The sequence below is a fragment of the Xyrauchen texanus genome, chromosome 28 (assembly GCF_025860055.1).
Source record: "Xyrauchen texanus isolate HMW12.3.18 chromosome 28, RBS_HiC_50CHRs, whole genome shotgun sequence".
Taxonomy (NCBI): Eukaryota; Metazoa; Chordata; class Actinopteri; order Cypriniformes; family Catostomidae; genus Xyrauchen; species Xyrauchen texanus.
The window spans coordinates 13,950,649-13,976,367 of NC_068303.1; the positions used below are offsets into that span (position 1 = coordinate 13,950,649).

General features: G+C 37.3%; 2 protein-coding genes across 2 annotated transcripts in view; one reads left to right on the forward strand and one right to left on the reverse strand.

Annotated features, from left to right (window-relative positions):
• Positions 1 to 11,404: 11,404 nt before the first annotated feature.
• ddx1 (DEAD (Asp-Glu-Ala-Asp) box helicase 1) lies at positions 11,405 to 21,205 on the reverse strand. Its single transcript, XM_052095531.1, has 26 exons — positions 21,117 to 21,205; positions 20,953 to 21,004; positions 20,796 to 20,859; positions 19,838 to 19,867; positions 19,575 to 19,671; positions 18,727 to 18,774; positions 18,520 to 18,603; positions 18,354 to 18,437; positions 18,191 to 18,267; positions 18,037 to 18,109; positions 17,848 to 17,924; positions 17,311 to 17,425; positions 17,075 to 17,213; positions 16,947 to 17,007; positions 16,736 to 16,834; positions 16,517 to 16,606; positions 15,245 to 15,430; positions 14,955 to 15,006; positions 14,641 to 14,787; positions 14,442 to 14,533; positions 14,248 to 14,320; positions 12,719 to 12,791; positions 12,558 to 12,600; positions 12,379 to 12,474; positions 11,915 to 12,035; positions 11,405 to 11,767 (listed from the first exon to the last, which is right to left on the reverse strand). The coding sequence occupies exons 1-26, from the start codon at positions 21,130 to 21,132 to the stop codon at positions 11,637 to 11,639; spliced, it is 2,220 nt and encodes a 739-aa protein (XP_051951491.1). The 5' UTR covers positions 21,133 to 21,205; the 3' UTR covers positions 11,405 to 11,636.
• A 58-nt stretch (positions 21,206 to 21,263) lies between these two features.
• Positions 21,264 to 25,719, forward strand: part of LOC127622474 (NBAS subunit of NRZ tethering complex-like) — a 281,526-nt gene continuing 277,070 nt past the window's right edge. The window contains 2 exon segments of the mRNA XM_052096575.1: positions 21,264 to 21,512; positions 21,884 to 21,932. Of these exon segments, the coding sequence (XP_051952535.1) occupies positions 21,420 to 21,512; positions 21,884 to 21,932 (142 nt within the window). The 5' untranslated portion in view covers positions 21,264 to 21,419.

Sequence of the window (25,719 nt, forward strand, 5' to 3'; positions counted from 1 at the left end):
TGTACTCGTCATGACAACAGTATTTATAGTGACGGCATTTAGACGCCTTCATGCAAATGTTTATTACTTCAGCACAAAATGCTATTAGCACTTTTGTTGCTAATTTTGGATTTATAGCTCTTGTTTTTAACACATCTCTGGTGTATGTGATGTTGAACACTCATGGTGTTCATCCAGCATACCGTGTTATGGACCAGCATTCAAAGCACATTATATGCTGGTGAACTGCTTGTCTTTTCAGCAGAGCTGGTCTGGCTTGATGGTTTTAGAGGGGTTTTGGGCACGTGTCAGCTTGTCAGACTGGAAGACCAACTAAACCAGGTGAACACTAACTTGGCCATGCTGGAAAACTAGCTAGACCTTCTGAAGACCAACATCAGCAAGCTGGGAGACCAGCTAGTCCAGCTTAATCCAGCTAAGACAAGCAAAACAGCACAAGATGGTACACTACTGCATGAGCACCACAGCTCAACTTGTCTAGAACACAGGCACTTATTGTTGCGCCTCAACAAAGGAAGAGAATTACCATACTTAAATTGAGCTAATTGTTTACTCTGGTTCTTTATAGTACTCCTTCCTTTCCATACATTCTCTCTCCTCATCCTGTTATTTCTCCCCCCATCCATATCATTCACCCCCCAAACCATAGTGCATGAAAGTATCAGTTAACCCCAGTGGGCGTTAGGGGATCTTATCGTTAGCGCTAACGGCTAGCCGCAGTGAGTGAGATATAGGGGCTGTCGCACAGGTCCAGCTACTGCGGCTAATGAGTACGGGGGCCGTTAGCTCTAGACACAGCTGCTCTGATTTAGGCGCCAGTCATCTCTCCATCCCACCACTGACAGATGAGGCGGTGGAGCAATAAGTTATGGGTGAAATCAGAGACAAGGTATTGAGTTGTCAAGGTGTGTGTGTGTGTTTGTGGGTGGGTTATGCATTGTGCCTTAACAGACACTTTTCGTTTCACTTGCTGTGAATAGCATTATATAGGTACTGCATAAAGCAAGTATAATAAGCCCCAATTTAAAAAAAAAAAAGTGTTACAATTCAAGTTACATTTTGAGGATTTGGAAAGACTCAGTTTAAAATCAAACTGAAATACAGTAAATTGGTAAACTTTTCGTAACATTTGGTGACAGGAGTGTCACTTTCACAAACCATTTTCTTTTTCTCCCTTGTGACACATCATTCCCATCGAAATCAATGGATTTGCTGCGTTTTTTGACACAGCATAAACTGTAGTGTGTTGTCACCCTAAAATTAAACAATGTATTTGGATTCAAAAAAATTATTCAGTTATTCCAACTTTTTTTCAGAGAATAATGAAATATAGTATCATATTTGGCGTGTTTGTTTTTTATGCAAAAAAAAAAAGAATGAATACAAAAATCGTTGTTTAGTACCGTCAGACTTGGTGAGAATGGACTTTTTGCTGTAAACATCAGTCCTCGCAAAACTTTATATTAGCGATTCTCTGATGTATAGGCTGATACCAATTATCTGCACTGCTAGATATTGGCAGATTGCTTAACAAACACCCAATGATCAGGGCCGATAATGTCTTGTTCAGTCAAAAGGGGCAATTAGCCTACAACTCGTGCTGTGTGTGAAAGAAAATGTCCCATGTGTAGAATTACTTTGAGTTGTGTGACAATGACAGCAGAGTTGCAATCTGAACCTTTGCACAGCAAGAATTTCACAAGGTGAAACTAGTGATAAAACCTTTAACACAGCTAATATGATTACTCCCCTTAAAGTATGAGAAAGCAAGCAATATAACGAGTTTGTAAAAAGTGGAGGCAGCTCCAGCTCCAAAAAGAACAAGCTCTATCATTCAGATATCATTTAATGTAAGTTAAATACATAAATTATGATTTTGGTAGCAGCAGATGTTTCACACCTATCTTAAATATGTGATTGAATCCTTGCTCATAAGTGAAAATGCAAACTAACAAATCTAACCAATTTAGCCAATTAAACAAAACTAAACAATCAAGTAGAGTGAAACAAATGGCATTGACAATGCATAAAGCGAGAGGATGCCAACAAAAGAATGAACAACTGAACAAGGGATTGAATGAGACAACAGGTCAATGAAAGAGTGAGTGAGTTCAGTATTGACAAAGGGTCAAAAAAAAGAAGGAATCCGCAGGCTGATGGATGAGAGTCAGCCTTTGAGAAGAGACAGAACAACAGACAGATGAGCAAAGGAATAGACATGGGTGCAGAAGCAAACAGATCGTTAGACGGATGAGTGTAAGTCCTCACTACCGGACGGTCACAGTACTGTGAGCAGGTCGCTAAGGAAGGGTTCGGGTGAGGAGTCAAAGTTCATGCTGGGTTTAGGGTCATCTTCAGTGACATAGAGTGATGAGTCTGGATAGAGAGTCAGAAAGAGGAATGTCCTTTAAGCACAAAAATCAACATTTTCACAAGCTCTCTGAAACTTTGTCAGTCCTGATAGGTAATATGAATGGTAGATAAGTGGTGGAACGTTCTGTTGGGTGGTCTGTTGCAATGAATCACAGGACAGCAGGCTAGAGCATGTATGTTTTATTGATTGTAATCAAGATACATTGATAAATATATCTATCTATCTATATATCCATCCATCCATGCATCCATCCATCCATCCATGTTTTGGATTGCAGTTTACAGAAATCCCTGAGGGAACTGAAATATTTAAAACTTACAGCAACTGAAATCCATCTACTCATCCCCTCCTTTCCTTTCCCTTCTTTCTCTGCATTTTGTGCTGTCTGGCAGCAGATCAAAGAACATTTGTGAATGTCACCCATGGGTATGGAAAATGGAGAAATAGAGAGGGAGAGATAGAGAGAAGTGAGATAAACCATTCATTAGTGTCAAACTAAACTCCGACCATTTTTAATGTGGGTAGAGTTCAAGACTTTGGCATTTATGAGTATTCCCTCCTCTTTCTCCTCCCCTCTCTGCCTCCTTCCTTCTTTCTCTGTCATCAAGTGACGCTAAATGAAAAGAAAGGTATGATTTGGAATGTGATAATTGTATTAATTCAGCAATTAATTTCTTTACATATGGTATGTGGCATATGTTAATTCCTGGTAATATATGGCAAGTGTGTGTATGGGTAAATGTTAATCCATGCAATATACAAACAATATATTGCTTATGCGACCTGCCTTCACTCTTTATTTGCTGGCCTCCAGTGGTGGAAAGAGTACAGATTTTTAAGTAAAACTATTGAGTACAAGTAGAATTACTGATAAGTGTTATGACATAAAAGTAAATAAGTAGTTTGAAAAATTACTCAAGTAATTATGTTACAAGTTCCTTAATATTATATTATATATAATATAATATATACGCTTCCATTTTTAGAACACATAGACATTTTTGTTCTTGAAAGAAATTGATGCTTCCTTTCACCAAGGATGCATTAAATTGATCAAAAATACTGTTAAAATCATTAAATGCTAATTATTATTATGGTTTGAAATTATTGTTTTAAGTTGTATTTATTATTATTTTTTCCTGTTCCTTACAAAATCAATCATTGTTGCGCTACCATGCGGAAATCACAATACAGTGTTATTTTCCCCATTTGCTGAGGTATTGAGTTCTTACAAGTTGCTTTAAGTCAAATTTTGGTTTTAAAAAATAAGCAAAAAGAAACACCTTACTCATGAAATTCTATTTTCTCCTAAAGTCTATTGTTTTAGATAGATGAAGGGTATTCCATGCATTACTGTTTTGATAAAAGAATCTCTTACCAGGATAGAGAGGGAAGTGGATGGCCAGATGCAGAACAAAAAGACAAGTAAATCACAGTCTCTAGTTTGAGAAACAGACTCCTCACAGGTCCAAAACTATCAGCTTCTAAATGCCAAAGACCTGCATTGCTGCATGAGGATTGGACAAACAGACATTTTTATGAATACAACATTAATATAAATTGAAATAGCCATTTATAACATTCTAAATGTCTGTAAATTATCTCTAAACCACATAATGTGTATTGTGACAGAAACACATTCCTATTTCAGGTTTATTCTCATTCACGTATGTCCAAGTATTTTGGTTATTAAGTTAAAACACTGTACAAAACTAATATAATGCAATATCATAGAGGATGAAATGTATCCTCTATGATATTGCAGCAATTATCCAGATATATCATGAGATTATTCAGCAAACTCTTATCAACTCCTACATGCCAACTGAATAAAATAAGGTACAATGTTTGTGAGAGTGGTTATTCTGTATATGTATTATTGTATAACAGTTGTAATAATAAAGTCTTTATTTCCAAGTTTAATTTCTATTTTGAGTCATTTCTATTTTGCCATGTGTGTTTTTTGTATCCCATGATGTGGGTTTATGTTTTCTCCTTGAATCATCTAATGTAATTTTGAGTGTGACTATGGTTTAAGGAGGGTGTACCTGTAAGCTTGGTTGGAAATCTCAAGGATTAATAGTGGTGTTTTCCTTATTACATGACGTGTTGTTCTGAAAGCAAAAAGAAACAAATGAAACATGGAATGTAGGCTGTCATCCGTGCAGACCGGCAAAGCGGGCGCATTTACTCATGAAATTAACCGAAAGTGAAGCGCTGTCGGCTTGTGGTGTGTGAATGGATTGCACACCACACAGCGCGAGTCATGTCACATTTTAACAAAAAGTTAAAATGTGACATGAAGCTGATGAAAATTTAACAAAAAGCTGATGAAAACACACTGCATGATCATGAGGAAGGATTACATCAATATGTAGATTGGAATGCAGGTGCAGAATTTATATAAATAAAATACTTCTCTCTCACCGTTGCTGGCATGCCAGTGATTACCCCTCCGCATGCCATAGGTTGCTGAACCCTGCTCTACAGTGAGTTATAATACTAAAAAGATTGACTTTCAGAGACACACACACCTTTGCTAAATGTAAATGGGACATGGAAAAAACATTGTCTTTACCACTAACACATGCTGTCAGATTGATTCAGTGCACCTTTCCATTAGCCTTAGGGGGGAAACCAAGACTTCACCCCCCACAGAAACACACACTCACAAGAGTAAGACACCATTAAATATGTTCAAGATAACATTCAATCATGATTATAATAGCTCAGCTACTGTCTCCTTTATCCGCTCTTCCCAACTCTCTATTCATTTTTTATTTATGTGTGAATATAAGCTTTTAACGGCTGACACACATATGCATTATCAAGACATGTTGTAACTCAGTTTGGCAACACACCTTGAGTATTGGCATGGTTTAACATAATTATAACATCACTCACACATGTACAACATTGTGTTTGATACAGCAAGTGTTTGTTCTAAAGGAAAAGGGAGAACCTTTTTGTTTTGATTTGACTTGCATTTTTTAACAGTAAGTCTCATCCTGGAACAGGGCCGTGGGAAGATGATTTAAGTTGGGGGTGCTATAGTGGGAGGTGCATTTTTGCATCTACAATGGTTTTTAAGGGCCTCACACAGCACTGGCACAGACAAATAGTCTTTACTTAATACACAGTGTGTAGTGGGTGTTATAAATATATATTTTTTTTATCCATTTGTTTTAACATTTGAGCATGTTATGTTTAACTTTTTTATTCCATGCATAATTCCATAATATAGCATAGTTTACAGTATTACTGTAACAATCACTGTTAAGTGCAGTCATACAAATTTTCTGAGATTTATTCTAGACCGTACGACAGGTAACAGGCAACACAAAGTTAATGAACAATTCTTTCTCAGAAGGTGCATCTCATTTCTAAAACTGTGCATCATTGTTTCCTACATCTTAGTAAATGAGGAAAGGATATAAGGAAAGGAAAATAGGATGGAGGAATCAAAGCAAGATGTATTTGTAAAATGGAAAGCCCTCGCTTAGTCCCGCGTCACTTCAGAGCGCGTTTTTGTGTAGCTGCAGTACATCGGTGCGTTTGCCATTATGTTATTAAAACTTTATTTGTTCATATATTCATAATAAATTCAAATACTTCATAATGCACTGTTAAAATATGAGAAAATTATGATTTAGTTAAACCACAAAGGTGAAACATTGATTAAAACTGCAGCACCTGCAGCGACCCTAATTCCCACAGCCCCATACTGGAACTATCGTTGGAACTTCCTGTCCTCTAATATAATTAGAAATGTGGTTTTACAAGAGTGCTGATATATAGTATAACAGCACTGGGGCGGTTCACTGTTTGTATCAGTCTGGTTGTCTGTGTTTTAAATGTTCCTGACAGGCTTTGCCTGGTGACAAGCATCGGTTGATCCTGCTTTGGCTTCATTTGGAGCTATTTTCATGAGTGGAGAAAATAACCATCCATATTGTGCCTACAGTGTAACATACCCGATATTAACTTCCTGTTTATACAGTATAAATGTTGTGTAAAAGCAGTGCTATCATGCTGTTGTATTGAAAATCAGCATTACTTTAATTATACAACAGTAAAGTCAGTTTCTTTAATATTATTGGTCAAGTGGCATTCCAAGAGTGCTGATATAGAGTTTAACAGTGCCTGCCCACTTTTTCAACATCTTGGTTCTGGAACTGTTTTTCCCATAGGGATTTCACCTTGACACTCCACAAAGATACTGGGAAAATGTTTTGTGGTCTGATGAAACTAAGATTGATTTGGTTTGGAAGTACACGCGGCACTACTTTGTCATAAAAAGGGCACTGCATACCAACATGAAAACATCATTCCAATGGTGAATTACGGTGGAGGAAGCATCATGATTTGGGGCTGCTTTGCTGATTCAAGGCCTGGACCACTTGCCATTATCGAGGGAAAAATTAATTCCCCAGTTTATCAATATAAATGTCAAGGTGGCTGTGCGCTAGCTGAAGCTCAGTAGAAGTTGAGTGATGCAGCAGGACAATGACCCTAAATATCGAAGTAAATCCACTACATAATTGCTTCAAAAAAGAAAATTAAGCTTTTGGAGTGGCCCAGTCAGAGCCAGACTTTAACCCAATAGAGAGACGGTGGAATGACCTCAAGAGACTTTCACACCAGATATCCTAAGAATATGACTGAGCTGAAGCAGTTCTGTAAGGAAGAATGTCCACAATTCCTTCTGAACCTTGTGCAGGTCTAATCCACAGCTACCAGAAATGCTTGGTTGAGGTTATTGATGCTAAAGGAGGATCGGAAAGTTAGAAATCCTAGGGTTCTCTTACTTTTTCCTAAGCACTGTGAATATTTAATGGGATGTGTTCAGTAAAGACATGAAAGATTATAATTTTTTGTGTGTTGTTAGCTTAAACACATTGTTGTTTGTCTGTACTTGTGACCAGTGTTGGGTAACCAACACTTAAAACGTTTTATGGAAAGTAAAGCTTTATGTTACTTTTACGTTATTTTTGCATTACTTTTTTCTCACAGCCACTTTTTCTCCTGCTATACTATGCATTCCATACAAATAAGCCGTAATAATGCATTCAGACATCACAACTTCAATGGCGCATGTTGATACAACTTGACTGGAATCATTTTTAATGCTACCAAAATGTCAAAAAAATGGTTTGTTTCATGAATCAAACTACTTGTTTATTATAAAAAAAATTTTTTTTAATCTTTTTAGAAATTAAGATATTTTTTCTGCATACACAACTGAAGTAGAATGTTGCATTCTTCCATTTAAGGGAAGCTGTATCACAGAGCAGATCAGCTGTATAAATCAGTGAATTAAGCGAGTATTTCACCCTGTGTATCAAGTCGAGGCCAGTGGAAGACTAGTCTTATAATCCCTCTTCCAAAAACGTTTACTGATCTTGTAATGCAGTGTGTACTAACATATGAATCAACCGCTTTTCACTCAACCGAATGTTGACCTCATATTACCCTAAAACACGAAATATGCGTGCACATTATTGAGTTGATAGACAGGCAACATCTGCATCTAAAAGGTGATTGGCTCTTTTACCTGCAAGGCGGGACTTCCTTTCTACATCTATTGACTGTTGGGTGCTAGAGCTTCTTGGTTGGGCATTCAAGTTTCTTCTATTTATTTAAATAGAAGTGACCCATCTTTGCTAAATAGTCTCTGGTCTCACACTCTATAGAACTACAATGTCCATCATGCACTACGTCTCCCCCCTGATGTTTGCACACTTTTACTCCTCTCCCAATACAGGGACAGTAGAGGTGTACAAAAGCAACGTGTTACTTTATTTAAAAAGTAACTTCTATATTATAGTATATGGCATTACTTTACTAATTACTCGAAAAAGTAACCTCATTACATAACGCACTTTTATTACATTACCCCCAACACTGCTTGTGACATTGATTAAGATGAGATCACATTTTATGATGGATTAATATAATGAGTGGTGGTGGTGTAGTGGGCTAAAGCACATAACTGTTAATCAGAAGGTCACTGGTTCGATTCCCACAGCCACCACCATTGTGTCCTTGAGCAAGGCACTTAACTCCAGGTTGCTCCGGGGGATTGTCCCTGCAATAAATGCACTGTAAGTCACTTTGGATAAAAGTGTCTGCCAAATGCATAAATGTAATCAATAAAACCAGCAAATTCCAAAGGGTTCACATACATTTTCTAGCCACTGTGTGTGTGTGTGTGTGTGTATATATATATATATATATATATATATATATATATATGTGCCTGTATGGTCAACATTACAAACTTTGAACTATTTATTTAAATTAGTTGATTATAAGTATAGAATCACGATCTTTAAAGCATATTGCAAAATCTTCAGATATACAAGTATAGATAGCTTATATGCCCACTGTAAAATTGACTCTGAATGGCATTGTGCTTATGGCACTCTCTCTTTCTCTAAACCTACTTGATCTGTGTTACCTGCCACAGGGACATTTCTCATTACCAGGTGCAGAGGAATGCCCTATGGGCTGGACTTCCTGTGCCTTATTTTTACCTGTAATCCGTCGTTCAAACATAAATCCCTCACAACAGACAGTAATGTGGGTAAAGGAAGGTTGAGGCTTTACAGGTAGCAGCTTCCTGGAATGTGACTGAACTTACTTACCCCTGTTTGACTTGACACTTTTAACCCACATCTTGGTGTGGGCCCTAGTTAAAGTTTTACTTTGTCTAATCTTTGTTCTATCCACACCTTTAAACATTTAGGTAAAGTTAATCATCTTTGGGTTTGAGAAAAGTTATTATCTATCTGAAATGTGTCATTAGACTGTCAAATAGCATGTTGAATGGGTTAAGTGTGAGACAACAGGGTTTAGGAAAGAGCAAAAGGCTGATGTGTGTGAATGGAGACAAACGTATGTAGTGTCGCTTTTTCGGCATTGGAAATAAGACACGCACTGCGGCAGCTGGAAACCATTTGCTCCCAAAGATGCTTCAGAGTGTGCCTGGAAACACACACACACACACACACACACACACACACACACACACACATAAAGCTACTGCAGTTACGTAACATAAAAATAAAAGTCGAGGACAGGACAATGAAGAAACATTAAAAATACTAACTTAGACAGCATTATAGAATACGATGTTTCTTTTGCAGAATATTGGTTGTTTATTTTTACTTCCTATTAAAGGAACAGTTCACCTAAAAATATTTACTCACCCTCATGTCGTTCCAAACCGGTATGACTATTTATAAAATTGGATGGTAATCAGCTGTCACTCTTCGAAGAGGATGAAAAAAGTACCATAAAAGTTCTCCATATGCTATATTTAGAGTCTTCTGAATTCACAGTAGATTTGAGTGAGAAGCAATCTAAAATGTATGTCGTTATTCACTGAAAATCATTCCTTGTGTATCTTGCTTGACAGCTGAGGTTTCACTCCACGTATGTAAAAGAGCAGCTTTGACACACTGGTCTAAGTTACTTTTTTTTGGTGTTCCATAGAAGAAAGGAAGTCATACAGGATGGGCTTTGAAAGACACACTTGTGAGTAAAGGATGGTAGGATTTTCGTTTTTGGGTGAACTATTTTGGCAGGACCCCGTTTATACAACATTGGACCTCTTGTATGGATCCATATGTAACTGTACATTACATAATCAAATTTAAGGCTCGCATCTGCTCCTCTAAGCAAACGTCTTTGTGTGTGTGTGGTCTTGTGCGGCTGATGCGAGTGTGTGGATTAGTTTAAAATGCAGGGCTGTTTACAACCACTGCTGTTAGTTTGGGTATAATTACAGAGAGACTGTGAGAGTTTAAACTGTAGTCTGTAATAACAGATACTTGCTGGGTTACTGTGCGAGTGCTGTTATGCAAGTTTTTATTATTAATGACATTTCACTTCATTGTCCTCTTCTGGACATTTCTCTACTAGAAATTAAAGACCAGCGCTGGTCTGAAGGGTGCTACTGAGCGGGTCTGTCTCTCTCCACTAGAACAAGTATGCTCCCTAGTGTTAGAATTAAGGAACTGCAGTAATATAGAACATGAGGAGGCAGATACTTCACATTAAACTTTGATTTCGTTTTAGTGTAAAAGGGATAGTTAACACAAAAAATGTAATTCTCTCATAATTTGCTCACCCTCATCACTTTCTTTCGTATATGGAACACAAAAGGAGATGTTAGGCAGGATAACAGCCTCAGTCTCCATTCACTTTCATTATATGAAAAAAAAAAAGGACGCAATGAAACTCAATGACTGAGTCTACATTTTGTAGACAAAAATATAATCATGCCATCATATAGATTTATTTCATTATATTTCTAAAATAAACTAAAAAATAAAATATTTGTTTTTTTAAATTGATGTCTTGGACCAAATAATAAAGAAAAGCAGCCAATAAGTGCCGGACTTAGATGGGAACTCCTTCAATACGGTTTAAAAAGCTTCCCAGGGTGATACCTCAAGAAGTTGGTTGAGAAAATGTCAAGAGTACATGTCTGCAAAATCTAGGCAAAGGGTGAATACTTTGAAGATGCTAAAATATAACCCAGTTTTTATTTATTTTTGTTTTATTTTTAGTCACAACATAATTCCTATAGTTCCATTTATGTTATTCCATAGTTTTGATGACTGTATTATTCTAAAATGTTATAATAAAAAAAAATTATAATAAAGAATGAGTGTTTCAAAACTTTAGTTTACGGTAGTGTACATAAGAAAAGAATAATTGTAATAGTCAATGGCATAAAACATTCTTATACTACCTCGTGCAATTTGAAAAGATAGGGAATTAAAGTAGGCCTTTAGGCTAGATGCAAAATTAGCAATATAGAGTGAAGACCCGATGTGAACTGGAAGACTATTCCAGAGCTTGGCGGCAGCAACTGAAAAAGCCCCATCTCCCCTCAACTTGTATTTGGAGGGCGAGTATATAAATGTATCGAAAATTGCAGTTTGGATTGGATATAATATCCTTTTAGTAGTATGTATTTTGTAAATGCAAGAAATAAGAAAACACATGTGAATAATGATCTTTTAATTTATTTTAAGTTGATCACAAGCATATGACTACAACTCAGATGCTTTTGAAAAAACATAGTATTATATTTTTCTCCAGAAAATAAAATTTTCTTTGCATGTCAAAGCATGCACATCAACTGAAATGCTTTATTTAGTTAAGGTTAGTGATGCATGCTTTTTGTCTCGTGGCTTTTTCCATAGACTTTAAATGGCAAACAAGCCAGTTTGATGAGTGCAAATGTGCTTCAGAACGCTTTGAAGAGTTGGTTGGGTAGATAGCCGAGATGAAGGAAGGACGTTTGTGCCTCTCTTTCCAGGTTAGCCAGTTCCTGTACAGTTGGGGCCAGTATATCCACATGACCCTTATACAGACCACCTGGGGAAATCGAGATAGGTGGCAAATATATAATGAATGAAGGCATAAAAAAGGAAAAGAAATGTATACACACACACACACACACACACACACACACACACACACACACACACACACACACACACACACACACACACACACACTCACCCCCTGCAGCCTTTCGCTGCCCATAAGTCACTTTGCCGTCAAATTCATCGACAGGTACTTTGATGTCAGGTTCACACTGAGTAATGGTGCATTTTAGATGTTCCTCTATTTCTGACAACAGCTTAAAACAGGAAAAATTAAAAGTTATACAGAGTTCCCACAACTTTTGACTTTCAGAAGTATTTTCAAATATCATTTTACACTCACAGAGAGTAATACCTGCTGAAGAATTACTTTAGAGCCAAGCATAATTAGAAACATTACTATTCACTGGAATTTTTTCACGAATTTTCTAGTCATTTTTGATTACGGAATACAGTTTTTAAAAATAATTTTAAAAAGATATATTTCAAAGAGCTTGATTAAATAATTAAAAACCGAATAGAAAAATGACTTTTTAGGATCATGTTAAATGTGAACAAAAGAGAGGAATACAGGACACAATGTGTGCATTTCATCCTAACCTCTTTTTCATTGTACCAAATTGTGCAGCCTCCATTCTCTTTAAGTCTGGTGTTATTGCAGCTTTTTCCTCTGCTGTTACAAACATGGTACCACACCTGTGTCCCACATAAAAACACAGCATAAGCACACACAAAAATTACATTTCTACACAACCATATCTGATTTACTTTCTACTTGCCTTTTCTTTCTCCATCGCAACCAGTGATATAGCCAGACCCATCCTGTAGTGACAACACAAACATCAATAAATGACTAAATGTAATCCGAAATGTAGAGACAAGCATATCTCCACATAATCATAAAATCAGGTGGTTCACAATTAACAAAATGATGAGTCACCTGTCAGCTCTGCCAACTCTTCCAATGCGATGTACGTAGTTCTGCTTCTCATCTGGTAGGGTCACATTTATCACTGAAAAACATAACACATTGCATTTCTCTGCGTTCATGGAGTCCTTTAAGATAAATGGTTTGATAAATATAGATTTGTATATTACTTATACCAGGGGTGCCCACACTTTTTTGTGTGATGATCTACTTTTAAATGACCAACTCAATAAGATCTACCAACTAAAAAAAAAAACACAGTTTCATTTAAAATAAGAAAATGCTTGTTGGGACTACTGCATGTATCCCTACATGGAATTAATCTTCTAATTAATAAAAAAAATATATAATAATGTTCAATGTTGATATCATTCAGTTTTAAAACTAAACCCAAAACACCCACAGCAAAATAGATTACAATAGCCAGGGCATTTACCTTATTCTGATGACGAGTAAATATTGACCAGGCGAGGTTTTGTTTAGTCAGTTGCCATGACAACTAGGTTTGCGCATACGCACCTTCCAAGGACTTCTGAGAACAGAGCGCGAAATTGCGATGCTACTGCACAGATTAGGCAAAACTGAATGGGATCAGACAATTTCGCACTCTGTTCTCAGAAGTTCTTGGAAGGAGAGTATGTGCAAACCTAGTTGTCATGGTAACTGAATTAACAAACCTCGCCTCGTCAATATTTACTCGTCAAGTGCAAGTCAAACAGAAACTAAAAGAAGGAAAGACATTATATTTATTTTTATTAAAATTTAACGAAAGTACATTTAAATTTGTGCGATCTACCAGCATTGCCTTTGCGATCGACTGGTAGATCGCGATCGACGTATTGGGCATTAAATGTTTCATAAAAACATTTGTGGTATATGGGGAAAAAAAAATAATTATATATATTTTTTCTTCTGCTTTAGTGTCAATAGGTTGATTAAAACACACCAAAAAGAAACATTTAATTCTAAATCACACATGGATGCACTAAAGAAACCACACACTTCTACTCTCGTTATATGCGCTTACTGGCTGATGCTGCTAGTCTTAAAGAGACAGTACCGATTAAGCACGTGTTCTACATATCAATGTAAATACATATAAATAGGAATACAAATTTAACAATTTATATAAGCAACATAATTTAAACAATTTCAAGAAATTAATTTATGGAATAGACTGAATTTGAAAAATTTTCAAAAGCTAAAATGTCACCAATTTGATGAAAAACGAATGATAAAATAGAATATGTAAAATGAATATGCTTGAATTGTACCTAGAAGGTTCCTTTATAATTAAGAGCATTAGCTGAAAAATAATTTATTTTATATTGAAGCAAAATGGACATTGTAACAAGTACCCATATGAATCGATACAGAATAAATATACAATCTAATCGTGAGCTTGCAAATCAGAATCGGGAAAACTGTATATTGTAAATACCCTGCCCTATAATAAACAGTCATAAAAAAGCAATATTCGTTTTTGATCTGTAATTTTAAACTTTTTAAAAAGTTGAGATAACCCGGCCCTTCTTTCTTACCGTACGGAACACCACGGATATCAATTCCTCTGGCAGCTACGTCCGTGCAAATAAGAAAGTTCACTTCCTGTTTCTAAAGTAAGGACAATAAAAGTATTCTTCAATAGAGTGATTATGGGATTAAGTTATTCAATGCCACATTTCTACCATATTTTCATCCATTCAAATTTTATTCCAATTTTGTATTTATTCACCTTGAATCTCTCCAAGTTGTATTTGCGCTCATTTGGTTTCCGGTCACCGTGAAGACAAACACAAGAGAACTGGTGTCCTTTCTTGTCTGGACCTGTAGGAAACAGAGCATGACAAGCCAAAACTTCACATCTAGACCTAATGGCATATAATGGTTGTTAGGTAAGGATGCTATAATTCAGAGCTGTGTGCTGGGCTCACCTCCTCCTTGCTTGATGAAGTACTCCTCCATATTGTCACAGTCGATCTTTGTCCTGCAGAAGATGATGGCCTGATCCATCTTATGCTCCTTAATGGCTCTCACGGTGTACTCTCCCTTTAGGATTTTAATAGCTTCTGACCACATCTCTAATAGAACCATAGAATAGCTTTCAGTTACTACTAGCACATTATATCTGAACAAAAAAATGATCCTTTTGAAATATTCAAAGTCAAGGGACAACTGATCAAATGAGCCTGAAAATCAACTGGGATTTCTGTATGATGTTGGTCTCGTAAAAGCTGGTGATTCTCACCTGGGGTGTTGGCTCCAGGTCGTGTGTTGTCCTTGGCATGAACTTCATCAGTCTGTGGAGACACACCATCAATTAATCCAAGAAAAACTGTACATAAGGGTCATTTGTTGCATGTAATGTTACTAATAACTATACCTTTAGGTCTCTTATGGTACAAAGTAATTTGTTTGGCAGTTTAATCAAAGTAAAGTCTAATACTTTAATAAAAATATGGCCATGTTTTGGTAACAAATTGTCTTCTGTTGTGTCTGGATGTTAGTTTAGGGCATATGTCTTTCACATTTCTTTACCCTAATGTGGCTTTTCACTTTCTCCCAAAACCTGTCAATTTTAGGGTTGACTGGCACCACCACATGATGGACGGTCTCTGGCACAGAGTCTTCACCCTTCAGATCCACCCATGTGGGGAAGTGCATGATCTTTTCAGAGAGCTTCTTCACTTCAAATGAGTGCAGCGTGGCAGAGCAAACTATCACCTAAAACACAAACAAGGAAACACATGAAGAGCTATACCTGAAAACGAATTTTATTTTATAGGAAGTGGATATCCAAAGCTTTAAAAGGGATAGTTCACTCAAAAATTGTAATTCTCTAATCATTTACTCCCCCTCATGCCATCCCAGATGTGTATGAGATTCTTCTGCTGAACACAAAGATTTTTTGAAAAAAATATCTGTAGGTCCATGAAATTCAAGTGAATGGGGGCCAGAACTAAAAGTAATCCATATGACTCCAGTGGTTAAATCTATATCTTTAGAAGCGATGATAGAAGTGGATGAGAAACAGATAAATATTTATGCCCTTGTTTACTATAAACCTCCACTTTCACATTCTTTAGTTTTTGGCGATTCACATTCTTTGTGCATTTCACCAGCTACTGGACAGGGGGAGAATTTATTGTAAAAAATGATACAAATATTGATACGTTTCTCAACATCACCTATCTTATCACTTCTGAAGACATGGATTTAACCACTGGAGTCATGTGGATTAATTTTATGCTGCCTTATGTCCTTTTTGGAAGTTCAAAATTCTGGCCACATTCACTTGCAATTTCTTTTTCAGAAGAAAGTCATGCTCATCTGGGATGTAAATGATGAGAGAATTTTCATTTTAGGATGAACTATCCTTTTAAGAGAATATTTAACCCGAAAACAAAAATTGTTATCACCATTTAGTCATGCTTACGCATATTCAAGGTTGTTGAATGAAGACACACCAAACAAGGTTTGACATCAATGATACCAAACAACACTGATTTATGCTGTGTCTTGTAGCTAATCGTGATGTGAAATATTGGAACACGCAGAGTGAATGAGATTATTAAAGCTACGATGGAGAGAAGATGTTCAGTGAATAACACAAAGTTCCTCACACATGGCTTCAGAAAAGTTGGAAAATGTTCATGACTACTGTTAATGTATGCTTTCATTTCATGGAAAGGAGCATTGTGAACATTCAGAAAAACATATCTTTTAGAGTTAAATGGAAGCAAGAAAGTCTAATACAGGTTTGGATGATAACAGAATTGTCCTTTTTGGGTGAACTATTCCTCTAATCACCTGTAGTCTCTTGCCATCTGAGGTGACTTGAGGGATCTGGTTGTACACCCTCATGATGAAGTCAGTGTACCCAGCTGTGAGGAGCCCATCCTGGACAGAAGCCACAATTTATTCAGCCAACTTTAATACTTCCAACAAAAGTGTGAATAATAAGGCTACATTCTAAAGAATTGTACAGAAAGGCCATTATATATGCATTAATGGAAGTGTTCCACATACACACTCATCCAGAACTAGGAAGCGGACTTGAGATAGCTCCAGCTTTCCTGTGGAAATCAGATCATCCAGTCTGCCTGGGGTTCCAACTACAATATCAACCTAAAAGAATAAAGTGGTTATACAAATGATTTAATTACAAATTTACAATTACTTAAAAATTAGTTTAATTTCTAAATTCTGTCTTATGATCCAAGATGAGTTGAGCACTCACCCCGATTTCTAAAACAGATAGCTGTTCTTTAGCAGCCACTCCACCGATGATCAGAAGATCCCTGCAATGACATCACGTTCAGATAATGACACCAAAATAATGAAACTCCTTTGTAATTCTCAGCTCACCTCAATTTGGGGTTATCAACGTATTTCTTGAACTGATTGACATTGTTGAGGGTTTGTTCAGCCAGCTCTTTAGACGGCTCAATGATGAGAGCTCTGGGGGCGTTAGAAGTAGATTTGACCTGACTCACTTTAGCACTGCCTGAGGACACAAATAGATGACTGGCAGAATTCATGGAAAACATCAATAAAATAGAACCGCTACAGGCAGTATTGAATGAATTTGATTTGGAGTTGACCTGTCTGGGTGGATTTGACCACATGGCCATCTGTTGCCTGGTTCAGAGCCACATAGCCATCTTTAGGTTGGTTTTTGAAAGGTTCATCACCAAAGTTGAATTTCAGTTCTGCATTCTGGGTTTTAAGAATACAAACATTACAGCCATATCACAAGTCCCTTAAATAATTCTAGACTAGAGGGCGCAACTGCAGCTGCATTTATAAGACAATATTATAGGCTATACAAAATCATTTGTTGGAACAGAGCAGACATATTTTAGGATGGCTTTAATGTGAAATCTTTACACAGAATTTGGCAACGACTCACTTTAACTTGTCAAAGATAGACTCCTCAATGCTGAGAATCATACTGAAATCAAATTGTAAATCCCTGTCAATCTTATTATGAAATGCCTAAAGATGACCACACCTAACAAACAAGAATTCTAAGAATAGCTGGCAGGTATGAGTAGGTTTTGAATTTAAGCTATAACTTTTGTAAAGAACATGTTTATTATATGGAAAATGTAGGCTGTAGCTGTGAGCATGTCAGATACCTTCAGCACACAGGAAGCAAAGAAGGGCTGGTTTTTAATCTGCTGAAGGATCTCAAAAGCCAGACCCAGATCATTACCTGAGAGAGCCAACCAGGAATCAGTGACTTCAAAATGCATTTTGCAAAAGTGTCCATTAAAATACAAAGAGAAAGTAAATGGCTTAAAAAGATGTCAAATATGTGTCATTACCATTTTTGGAGAATGACATATGGCCTTTGTCGAGATCTATGTAGCATCCAATGGTGTCGTGCATAGTAAACTCCTGGAAAATGCATAAATCAAGTCATTACACCATAAATTCAGTTCAAAAAGGTGTCAAATCAAAACCCTTTTCATGCCTTACCTCTCCATAACTATCAAATTGCTTATTGTTAGATTTCTTTCCAGTCCCTCCAAAGCCAAATCCATATTTATCAGTACCTTAAAACAGGATAACAAAAATTGTTGTGAATGATGTTTACTAGATTAGTGTAACAAGGTCATACTGAATTTCATGACAAACATACCCAAGTCCAGTGATGCCTGGCTGGTGGACCAGCCCACCCTGCACAACCCTTGATCATGACAGGTAACTTCATAATAATACTTCCCTAGATCAAAAGAGAGAACAATAAATCTTCCCAATAATCCTGTGGTTTTTTGGAACCAATCAAAACCACAATGGTCTCTTACCTTTTGTGACACCTTTGGTGGAACGGCAGCCATGCCACTCTTTGAACTCTCTGCTTTGACAACACAGGCCATCTGGACCAATAGCTAGATAAACAAAAAACACTTGCAAAATCACACTTCATTTCAAGAGTCTTCTCTCCACAAAGGAGTGTAGGATATTTTCCAAACCATGCTAGATTGTCTTGAATATGGATATTAAACACTTACCAAATGCTGGACTTCTATCATAGGGGTTCATCTGCCATTTATTGAAAACTGAAGTGGGCAAGAAATCCAGGATGAACAATCAATACAACATTACATATTTTGAAGTATGTCGTTAAAGGGATACTTCTTCAACCAACATTTACTCACCCTCAAGCCAGCCCAGGCATTTGATTCACTTTTCTTTCTTCTGTTGAACACAAACTAAGATTTTTTTAGAAGAATATCTCAGCTCTGTTAGGTCCATTCAATGTAAGTGAATGATGGCCAGAACTTTGAATGTTCATAAAGCATATAAAAGGCAGTATAAAAGCCATCCATATGACTGCAGTAGTGCAATCCATATCTTTAGAAGGGCTATGACAGATGTGGGTGAGAAAAAAAAAAATGTCAATGTCCACTTTCACATTCTTCTTTTGTTTTTGGTGATTAACATTAATGGAAAGATACAAATCTTTGTGAATACAGGCCCTGTTTCTCACCCACAACTATCATATCTCTTTGAAAGACATGGATTTAACCATTAGAGTCATATAGATTACATTTATGCTGCCTTTATATGCTTTTGGACCTTTAGAGTTCTGGCCACCATTCACTTGCATTGTATGGTCCTACAGAACAGAGATATTCTTCTAAAAATATTTGGTTGTGGTCTGCAGAAGAAGGAAAGGGATACACATCAAGAATGGCATGAGGCCGAGTAAATTATTAGACAATTTACATTTTTGGGAGAACTATACCTTTAATGTATAAGAGCAAATTACATGTAAGTATGTATAGTATTGTCAATGAAAAACTATTAGAGGCTACTGTATAAATGAGTTGAATGATCCTTTATGGAAGGTTTATACCTGCTCCTCCTGTCTTCACTGCTGTGCGTCCCTTCTTCCCCTCCTGCTGGTCTTTAAGGGTCTCATAGACTATTTGGATTACTGGAATACTGAAGGCCTACACAACCACATCGATTACATTTTAAAAATGCATAGTTCCTTTACAGATTACTTTTGCATCTATTGAAAACTACATTTTAACAGCTACGTAAGTCACTTATATGCAATCACAGAAAAACTGGACAGGTGACAGAACATATGAATGCAAACAGTTTTACACTTACTCCAGTTTTACCACTCCCAGTCTCAGCAGCCTGTACACACAGGGGCGAGCAAAGAGGTGCAGATAAGATGCAAGTGATTTCAGGGTTAAACATTCAAATGTCTCCACAATGGCAAAACCTTCTCTCTCTCTCTCTCTCTCTCTCTCTCTCTCTCTCTCTCTCTCAATTTAAAAGTACTTTATTGGCATGATTGTGTTTACATACAATATTGCCAAAGCATTAATACACAAAACAGATAATGACAAGACAAATAATAATAAGATAGAATTAAAACAAGGTGCCAGGTAATGAATCAAATGAAATAAAAACTATAATAACAATATACAATATAAAATAGAATATGCATTTAACAGGACATTATTAACATAAGAAAATAAAAGTACTGTGAATGAAGTACATTAAGGCAGTAATTGGTTTCTGAGGGTGTGCAGCTCAAAAATGAATTAAGCTGCAACTGATGCATGATGGTCCTCCCCCAGTAACACCAGCATCTGATCGGTTTCTGCCAAACTGGAAAACTGTGGCATGAGGTTTGAGAGTTTGTGGAGGTATCTCTCTCTCTCAACTCTGTAAATTTCTCACAGTGAAGGAGAAAGTTTGTCTCTGTCTCGACCTCACCCGTGTCACAGTGAGCACAGACTCGTTCTTCCTTTGGAAGCTATGTTTGTCTGTGTCAGCCTTTTTCTATGGCCAGACTGTGATCACTGAGTCTTTAATTGGTGAGGATCTGTCTCTGTTTTGGATCTCTTACAGTGTGCAGTTATTCTGCCAGATTATATGTTCTGTTTAGGGCCCAATAACATTCCAATTTGCTTTGGTTTTTACATTCATTTTCCCAATGGTCCAAATATGAATTTTTGCTTTCTTTTATGATTTGGTTTATTCTGATATATGATACTCTATATGATACAGATATTTCTGATATGATACTCTCACACACTGCTAATGGTCATCTTACCATAAGCACGTCTCCTCCACCCAGAATCAGTGGGATGGACTCGGCCTGAATGTCGGTTGGCAACCTGAAAGAGAGGATCAAACCATCACTCACTGTGATTATGAACGGAATATTATACACTTGCTAGATGTGTAACGGTAGAGATTCTCTAACTCACAGCCAATCCATTTCTTCCACTGCCTGTGCAATTTCAGGCATCACTCCCATTTCTAGGGGGCAAGAAGAATAGGTATAAAGGTCGACAATAATTTAACCACACTCATTAAATTGCTAAACGTGACAATTGATAGAGCAGCTAACATATTTACGAATAAGTCTTACCGCCGAACGCAGCCATTCTAGCGAGTCTCTCTTCCGGAAGTAACGTGGAACTGTGACAGGGTGCGTCGTTGGGAGACGGTCCGTGCAGATCTCGCTCCCTTTTTTCAGTTCCGCTCATTCTGTTTTAATTAACAGAAATACATTACAGACGTTTTTTTCGCTCTCTCGAACGAGATTCTTGAAAAAAGGTTTTTAGAACATACATGTTTTTAAAGTACAACATGACACTATTTACAACATTTAGAAGCTCTGGGGTACATCGATGTGTACTTTGCCGCCGTGGTGTGACATGGCATTGAAAACATGGCAGATGATAATATTTTGGAAGGCGAAGAGGAGAATATTTTATATGATTTACTCATAAACACCGAATGGCCACCTGAAACAGACACTCAGGTTTGTTGATACAAACCTTTTCTGCTCAAGTGGATTTCGCGCCTGTTATATAAAATATATTCGATTGTTTATTGAGATAAGTTCTGCGCAAGTTGGTTGAAGCCACGTATCTAAGTTTACCATCATGCCAATGTTTATATTAAGTAAGACGTGACTATGCTCTCAATGTTATTCTGATGATTTACATATCTTTATTGTTCTATGAATGTGCACATTTAATCACTCACTGCTTGTTTTTGGGAGCACCTGCAAGTTCACGTAAAACTAGTTATTTAACAGAATGACTGTTGATAAGAACATTCCCTGTAGACCCTGAGGTCATCGACTATATACTTTCAGAATAGCATATGATGTTTGTGTTTTATTTTCAGCTGCGTGGACTGAAAGAACACAGCTCAATCATTGCCAAGGCAGTAACAGGTATGTATGGAATGATATTCCGGACATTATTCAAAAGGAATTGCGTTTTCAATTTGTGGACGCATAAAATGTGACATAATCCAAACGCAATTGCAAATCGCGCATTACGGTTTGCATTTTCGTTTAAGCGAACGCACAGTGACTGCCAGATTTAAAATGGAAAAGCAAAGTCCGTTTGCAACTGTGTTTCCCATATCTTACGAGTTTTGGCCCTGTCATATTTAAATAGCAATTTCAATTACCACGTCTGCTTTTTCACTTTCTCAGCGTCCAGCCAAAACTCAAATGGAATACTAATTCCCTTAGTATTTCCATTTCCGATGCCTTACACAGAAACCTGTCAATCAGGGTCAAGAGTGGGATTATGCTATGGGGCGTTTGTCTTGGGAAGTGACATCACTCACAGTCTATCAGGATCAATAATTGTGTTCATGCCACGAACAACCATATAAGTCCAAAAAAACAAAAATTGAGATAACCATGTGACTTGAACGTATGTGTGCCACTTTGTATACATAATCACTTTGGGGGGGTGTTCGCGCGACCAAAACTCTGTATTTTAAATTTTAAAATAGTCTCACGCGGAAAAACCGTTTATGTCCACTAACGAAAAATGGAGACGCCGGTTGCTTTCATGTCCGCTGTGGACATTAAAAGGCAAAACCTCGGCAAAAGGAGAGCGAACATGAATGAATGGAAGGACAGAGCAAGGAAGTCTTTGAGGGATACTGGGAAACCATATGTGAACCGGAGAGGAGAGCAAAAACGAGGAAAAATTCCACCGAAAGAGGTGAGTGAAAGAACCCTATACAAAGTATCTACCTAACTTTTGCGGTTACAGTCAGAGGGGCGTGTAGGCTACTGGCCGTCGTCTACTACAGTTTATTCATATAGCTCACTCTGTTTAATGGATCAATTCATGAATGGGTCGAAATGAATGCTGTAGACTACTCCTTATAACCACGGATAAATTAATCGAAACATTTTAGCTGCGTTTGATGTCCCTAATGTTAGCTGGCTGGCCAGTTACTTTGTAACGTAGCTGGTTACAGTCAGGGGCATATGGGCGTCTAACGTTATACTAATGTTCATACAGCTCGGACTGTTTAGCTGAATCAAGTCATGAATAGGTCGAAATGAAAGCTAAGAAAATTAGACTTTGATTGCTTTATGTCTTCACTGAAATTGGTAAAAAAAAAAAAAAAGTAATTGACGTGTTTAAAATATTTTGATATATTTTTGGATCCCCTGTTACCATTTAATTCAACACTTTGTTTTGTAATATTGTATGCTATGCTATGTTTGTTACTCATTAAATACAATAAATAAATAAAAGGTAATAATAAAAAAATGCATTGATTGTGTAAGCTGTTATATATTCTAGCTAGTAACCTTAATAGCTGCTAATAGCTCTAGTGTTCTATAGCTAAAAAAAAAAAAAAACCCAGCTAATGTGACCTTGTTTTTGTTAAGGGCAAGGTGTGCAATGAGACGTGTCCCAGGCAGTGTTCAAGCCTAACAGAACAAAGAAAACTCCAGCTCTTCACAGAGTTTTATGCTGTCTCTTATGAGAGGCAGCAGGTTATCATTCTCTCTGGTTTGGAGCAGGTAGGCTAACTTAAGCAATTCATGACCATATCATGTCAACAGTATGCAATGCATCACAATGTAGGCCCATGACATAACCAGTGAATTGAATACTACTGTATGCCTTCAATTCACTAAGACTGCACATGTGCCTGATCACTGTAAATGTTAAATTTTGTGAGGATGGATGAAGGATGATCGGCATCAAGTAGGCCACCAAGTGCATTACAGACCACAGCTTTGGTGCCCTAAAAGGCATACACATGGCTTATTCATTCTCCTAACCAAAGCCTACTCACGTACTTAATGACCTTAACTTGACAGCTCTACACTATGGCTAGCCTGCTACGCTATGGTAAATGTCTTTTTACTTCATGTCTTTTTACTTCTAGCACAAGGTGAGTCGCATACGACCACGTGGGCCTGAAACTGAGATAACTAAGAGGAAGTACACCTTCAAGTACCATGTGCAACAAGGAGGCCAAAGACTTGCTGTTTGTAAGCTCACATTTATGTCAGTCTTTCAACTGACCAACAGTCACCTACAGGCAAGTTTTATATAGCCTAGCCTTTTCCATTTGTTAATTTTGTATTACATGCATGATTTTAATTAGATACATTGTCCATAACATATTTATTTAAAGTTACTTATCTTTGAAAAGGTTATTCAAGAAAAGTTAGGCAGTCAGTCTGAGGGAACAGAGCAGGTAGATAAAGTCAGGTCTACATTAGAGGACTTCAGAGGAAAACACAAGAACAGGTAAGTAAAAAAAAAAAAATCTTGAAGGACCTCATGCTCTCGTCCTGTTAGTTTTTAAAGCTGCACCATTGTCAGCATCCGTTGCCCTACAACATTCCCTGGTCTAATGGTGCACTGGACGCTGGCATTATAAGGCGTCGGTGCCTTTCCACCCTATAACGCCAGCGTGCACGTACCATAATGGTTAGGATTCAGCTCACTGTTGTTGCCCAGTCAGGAAACATATTTTTGAACTTTGAGATCGATATCAGAGGTAAAGTGCTATGCAAATGTAATGTATGATTATTCTTTGTATCATTACAACATGTGGATCTTAAAGGGATACTTCAGCTCTGGAAAGATTAATGTATTTAAAATGGGTCATTTATGTAGTAGAAATGTGAAATTATTTTTGAATTTGGAGCCTTCTAGACTGAGAAAAGCCAGAAAATTTATTTTTGATTTATGGGGATGAAAGACAACAACTTCCAGATTGCAATGCTAAAACGCACACATCAATCGATCACATGCTTGGCATTCATGTAAACACTACATTCAGATTCACAAATCGGAATAAATTCAGTTAGATTGAAACAAAATGTGTGCGTGTAAACAATGACGATTTTTATGTCATCGGAGGATTTTTCCAGACAAAAATACATAAATCTCTCATCTCAGGGGATATGAGGGAGGAAAGCATGGTAATTCGAAAATACAAAAATAATTCGGTTTTCTAATGATACAAAGCTTAATGCTATATCCTGAAGTATCCCTTTAATGACTGTATGTGAAAAACAAAATCCTATAGTTTAGAAGAAGGTTTAGAATTATACATTTATGGTCACAGAAACAATGCAATTGTGCAAAACAGACCAGCATAGTTTATTATATTTCCCTTGTTCATTGTTTATTTTTAGGCCTCATAGCATTCATCCTGCAGTGAGAGAGGGTATAAGAGAGCATATCTTGAGCTTCCACGCCAACCGAACCACTACTCACGGATGAAGGGAGATGTGGAGAGGGAGTACCTGAGCCCTGATTTAAACCTGCTCCGCATGTTCCGCCTGTACAAGGAAAACAATCCAACATCCACTGCAAAGTTCTGGCTCTATAGGGACCTCTTCAAGCAGCAGAACCTCAGTTTTGGGCAGCCAAGAAGTGACACTTGTGCGAAATGTGACGCCCTGTTCTCAAAATTAACAGCTGCTACAACAGTTGGAGAAAGGTTGAAGATCACAGCCGAGAGTGAGCTTCACCACCGGAAAGCTGAAAAAGCGTACACCCAGTTGCAGGCTGACACAGCGAGGGCCAAAGCCAATGATGACTGCCATGTCATTTGTTTCGACATGCAGGGGGTAGTGTTCACGCCAAACCTGACACACTCCAACGTGTACTATCAACGACAGCTGGCCAACTACAACCTCTGTATCCAGGAGATGGGCACTGACAATCCTCCTACAA